This window comes from Apium graveolens, chromosome 9, assembly GCF_009905375.1.
Source record: "Apium graveolens cultivar Ventura chromosome 9, ASM990537v1, whole genome shotgun sequence".
Taxonomy (NCBI): Eukaryota; Viridiplantae; Streptophyta; class Magnoliopsida; order Apiales; family Apiaceae; genus Apium; species Apium graveolens.
The window spans coordinates 6,272,548-6,277,954 of NC_133655.1; the positions used below are offsets into that span (position 1 = coordinate 6,272,548).

At 35.2% G+C, this 5,407-nt stretch overlaps 1 protein-coding gene across 1 annotated transcript; it reads right to left on the reverse strand.

The window, feature by feature from the left end:
• Positions 1-4,924: 4,924 nt before the first annotated feature.
• LOC141684924 (secreted RxLR effector protein 161-like) lies at positions 4,925-5,407 on the reverse strand. The gene is made up of 2 exons (XM_074490059.1): positions 5,068-5,407; positions 4,925-4,983 (listed from the first exon to the last, which is right to left on the reverse strand). Exons 1-2 carry the CDS (start codon positions 5,405-5,407, stop codon positions 4,925-4,927), a joined length of 399 nt encoding a protein of 132 aa, XP_074346160.1.

The following is a 5,407-nucleotide window of genomic DNA, read 5'->3' on the forward strand; positions in this document are numbered from 1 at the left end:
TTCTGATTCTCATGATTCACCTACACAGGCAGCCAGTAAACGTCCTCGTCAGGTACTTACTCGAGTAAGTTATTCGAGTAGTCTACTACACCGAATTATATATAGTTTGATCGAGTTATTGACATCTAATGTAGGATGAGACTGTAGTCCCTAACGTTGTGGCTATCCCTGTATATGTCTCTCATCCTGTTCAGATTGAGGTACTTATTCATATTCGAGCATGTTATTTGCGTAGTCTAACTCTTTAGTTTTAAGATATATATAATGTTTGATACTCGATGCATTTGTAGGTTGCTGCTACTGATCCCCCTGCTTCACAGTCGACCCCCTATCCGCCCCCTGTTGTTTAGTCTGATGTTGTTCAGTCTGAGAACTACTCTTTAGTTTTAGAACTTTACTTTTTTTACTATTGTGTGTCTTATACATATTCGAGTATGTTATTCGAGTAGTTTAACTCTTTAGTTTTAGAGGTGTATATAATGTTTGATACTCAATGCATTTGTAGGTTGCTGCTACTGCTCCCCCTGTTCCACAGTCGACCCCATATCCTCCCCCCTGTTGTTCAGTCTGATGTTGTTCAGTCTGAGGTACTACTCTTTAGTTTTAGAACTTTTTTTTTTACTATTGTGTGTCTTATACATATTCGAGTATGTTATTCGAGTAGTCTAACTCTTTAGTTTTAGAGGTATATATAATATTTGATACTCAATGCATTTGTAGGTTGCTGCTACTGCTACCCCTGTTATTCCTACTACTGAGCGCACTTTTGGGAGTTCTCCTGTTACTCCTACTACTGAGTTGACTCCACTTGTAGGTGGCATGGTGAAATTCAGTAGTCGTAGTGGTGTTATTCCTGATAGTTTGAGGATGATTCTTGATGTATGTATGTTGAATCATTCCATTTTTTATGTTTGATTCTTGCAGTACGTATTTTGATGCATTTCTATATGCTTAATGTTTTTTGTCATGAATATGTGTTTGATTTGATGCTTTTGAAATGTATTTACAGATGGACATTGATGAAGACAAGTTGAAGGATAAACTGAGGCGGGGTGGTCCTGGGCGGCATGCTGATATGACGAGGCCATTGAAAAGTAGGAAGGTTTTTGGCTAGACAAGCACTGGTGGGGTAACAAGAATGATTTTATTTGGAGAGATCACAGAAGCACAGCTGAGCTTACTTGGGATTTTGTCCAGACCTTAAAGCCGGAATGTGATTTAGACAACAATGTCTTAGATGCCTATATAGAGTTGTTGAAGGTTAGGAAGTCCATCTCGGGTCTGGAGCCCACGGCTAAGAAGTTCTTCTTTAACTTCAGCTTTTTCGTGCAACTGCTGTTAAAAGATTATTGCAAGAACTTGAAGGTAAAATAAAAAATACTTTTTAGTTCATGCATTACTAAGTTAATAATAATTGATAACTCTTTGAATTTGTAGTTCATTTGATCTTTTATATTGTTTCAATATTGCAGGCCCATCCCGAAGCTGAATTCTCAGATGGTGCAGTTGGCCGGCCTGCATAGTTTATATGATTCATATGCAGTCCAGCGCATTGGGACACTATTATTTGATTGTGACTTTGCTTTCTACCCTTGCTGCAATAATGCTCACTTGTTTTGGTTCATTCTGGACATTAAACAACAGAAGCTCCTTTTAATTGATCCTCTAGCTGAATGGGGGGATAGTCTTAAGAGTATTTACTCTCGATATATATATGCCATGGTATTTTATGTTCTTCGTAATTACTTTACTAGTTAATTTACATACACTTGTCATTGTTGGTTACTAATTATATGAAACCAAACCTTTCTAGGAGTGCATAGTGTCAGCTATGTTGTATTACTTGGATCCTTCCAGATTTGATGGACATAAGATGAAGGTTAATTTCGTACAGGAACGACCGATGCAGTCTAATACCCATGATTGTGGCGTGTACGTGTGCAAATACATGGATGCTATACTTAATGGCATATCATTGAGAGATGCTGTTTGGGAGCATGTATTGGGTATTTGGACATTCCAGTATCGCATAGCTTGGGAGCTTTCAAAAGGGCTCGCCAGACGGATAAGTGACTATGGGATCCAGCAGAGGAATAAGGGACTATAGTTTATATTTTGGATTTGTTTCGGTATTTTCTTTGTTATTGATTATGACTGTGTTTATTGGATTAATGTTGCATTTAGATTTGATGTTGATTGGTTGAGTTTAATTTAGATCATGATTGTGGTTGCTTTGATTGGTTGTTGGTTGGTTGATTTAGAATTAGTTGAAACATGTTGGTAAGTTATAATAATAAACGGAACCATGCCATTTTTTTTCTTAAACTATGTAAATCACCCGCAATGTTGATGTTAGCTGTATAAAGGTCTGTGACCAGTTTTCTGCAGAAAACTGGCAAGCACTAGTTTGCTTACCAGTTTTCTGCAGAAAACTGGTCACAGACCTCAGCATTGAATCATTGCGGGAGATATCATATTTTACACATTTTACAGTTTAGTCACCCCGCAATGAATCATTGTTGCAGTGACCATACCCAGCAATGAGGCATTGATAGGGGCTCTGTCACTAGGTCCTGTTGACTATTTTAAGGTCTAGTTGCCTTTGTTTATTAAATCATTTTTTCAAATTTTACCACTAATACTGCATATTTTAATTATTTTAAGAGTTTTGGTGTTGAAAAATATTTAAAAAATATTAATAATACTAAAAACCAAGTTTTGTTAACAAAAAGAGGCAGTGAGTTTTGGGTGGAACAGAGCTCCCAGCAATGAGTCATTGCTGCAGTAAGTACCTGCAGCAATGTCTCATTGCTAGGTACTTTGTCATTAGTTCGCATTGACTATTTTAATGTCTAGTTGACTTTGTTTATTAAATCACTTTTTTCAAAATTTTACATTAATACTGCATATTTTAATTATCTTAAGAGTTTTGGTGTTGAAAAATATTTAAAAAATATTAATATTACTAAACTCACTTTTGTAACAAATAGAGGCAGTGAGTTTTGGGTGGAGCAGAGTACCCCGCAATGAGTCATTGCTGCAGTGTGACCTCTAGCAATGTCTCATTGCTGGGTGCTCTGTCACTATCATCTTCCGATATTTCGAGTTGGATGAAAAGAGCGACCCGAAAGTAAAGAACTCTAGACCGTGTTAGGGGAAATACCACGTTCGTGTTCACTATTTTAAGGTCTAGTTGACTTTATTTATTAAATCATTTTTTTCAAATTTTCCCATTACTACTGCATATTTTAATTATTTTAAGAGTTTTGGTGTTGAAAAATGTTTAAACAATATTAATATTACTAAACTTGGTTTTGTTAAAAAATAACATTAATATGCAACATTATGTGTAAATTTAGAAATAATGTTAATATTATGTAATTTAAATAGAAAAGTTAAAAGAACTAATGTACTACTTGTCAACAATTTTTAGTTTAAAACCTAAAAATTTCTTCGATCATGCTCCTCCCTTAGGGAACAGTTTCTTGCATCGTGTTCTCCTCCGATCTCCCTACAATAATTGCACTTGCGAGGCTTGATCTTTGAAGGTTTCATCTCAATTCCACTTTTAAATCTCTTAGTTTTTTTTCCTTCCTTTAGTTTTCGACATTGGAGGATCGAATATTGGATCATGTTGGTAGTCCTCTTGAGTTTTCGCCTCATGGGTTCTTTCGCTACGGTCTTCATCCGCAAAAGCATCTTTCAAGTATCTCTTCTCTCTATCAATCACACCCATTAAGTATTTATACCGTGAAACGGAACATTACCGGAAGCAGCTAAATCTTGAAAAGATTTGCACAATGCACCTTTCGATCAATAAACAATCATAGAAATACTCCATACATTTCAGTTATCATATGCGGTTTTTTATGTTTTTCATTAAAACTAATATTTTAATTATTTTTCCGATTATATATCTAATTTAATTTTAAATTCTTAACTCATTATACAATTGATAATATAAATGGGAAGTAGTAATTAAAATAGTAAATATAGAACAAGTTGTTGTTAAAATTAATTATATACTTTTTAACTCCGTTATTATCGGAAACAAATTAATTCATTAAAATATATTTTTTTATTATTTAAGAAATTAAATCACTGCTTTATTGTTTTATTACGTGGTCGCAATGAAACAATGCGGCAGTACCTGCAGCATTGTTTCATTGCGGCGTGCAATGAAATAATGCGGCTGTACCTACCGCATTGTTTCATTGCGTGTGGTGCAATGAAACAATGTTGTAAGTACTGCCGCAATGCCTTAATGCGGAAGGTAGTTACTACAACCACCCGGGGTTGTGGACCAAAACCCATATATAATAGATAAAACATGTGTTGAAAGAGAGATATATATTTCTTTCTAGTGTGTTTACAAGAGAAATCATGAACCCTTTATATAGGCTCTCTACAAGTGAGTTACAAGGACTCTAAAAGCCAAGAGTCATAGGTTACATGAACTTAGAAATTCAAGAGATATTGTTCTATAAAACTCTTGGACATTCATATTACAACACTCCCCCTTGAATGTCCAATTTTCAATAATCGTGCCTCATTAAAACCTTTCTAGGAAAACCCTATTGGGAAAAAATCCTAGTAAAGGAAAAAGAGTACATCGATTTTGAAAAATTTATTTAAGTTCTCTGAGATGACGCATCTCAATCATATGCACGAATTTTTCATAAATTGTTGGCGACAATGACTTGGTAAACAGGTCTGCAAGATTGTCACTTGAATGAATCTGCTGAAGTTCAATCTCTCCATTTTTTTAAGATCATGTGTGAAGAAAAAAATTTGATGATATATGTTTAGTTTTGTCACCCTTAATATAGCCTTCCTTCAAATGTTGGATGCATGTTGTGTTATCTTCGAACATCACTGTTGGGACTGTCCTATTATGTAACATGCCACAAGACTCCTGAATATACTAAATTATTGACCTTAACCAGACACATTTTTGACTAGCTTCATGAACTGCAAGAATTTCTGCGTGATTAGAAGAAGTAGCAGCCACAGATTATTTAACTGAGCGCCATGAGATGGATGTATCTCTGTAAGTAAACAAATAACCTGGTTGCGATCGAGCTTTGTCTGGATCAGATAAGTAACCTGCATCTGCATAGCCAGTTAAAACTGCATTGGATTTATTAGAATAAAATAAGCCCATATCAGTTATACTTCGAAGATATCGAAAAATATGTTTCACTCCAGACCAATGTCTTTGCATTGGCGCAGAACTATGTCTTGCTAATAAATTTACTAAAAATGCTATATCGGGCCTTGTATTATTAGCAAGATATATTAATGCTCCGATAGCACTAAGATAAGGTACTTCGGGACCAAGAATTTCTTCATTTTCCTCTCTCGGTCGGAAGACATCCTTCTTTTTATCTAGTGATCGACCAACCAT

Coding starts and splice junctions, on each gene's coding strand:
- LOC141684924 (XM_074490059.1), bottom strand. CDS start 5,407: ATGGTTGGTCGATCACTAGATAAAAAGAAGGATGTCTTCCGACCGAGA. Junction 4,984..5,067: donor CAAAGCTCGATCGCAACCAG/GTTATTTGTTTA, acceptor CTAATCACGCAG/AAATTCTTGCAGTTCATGAA.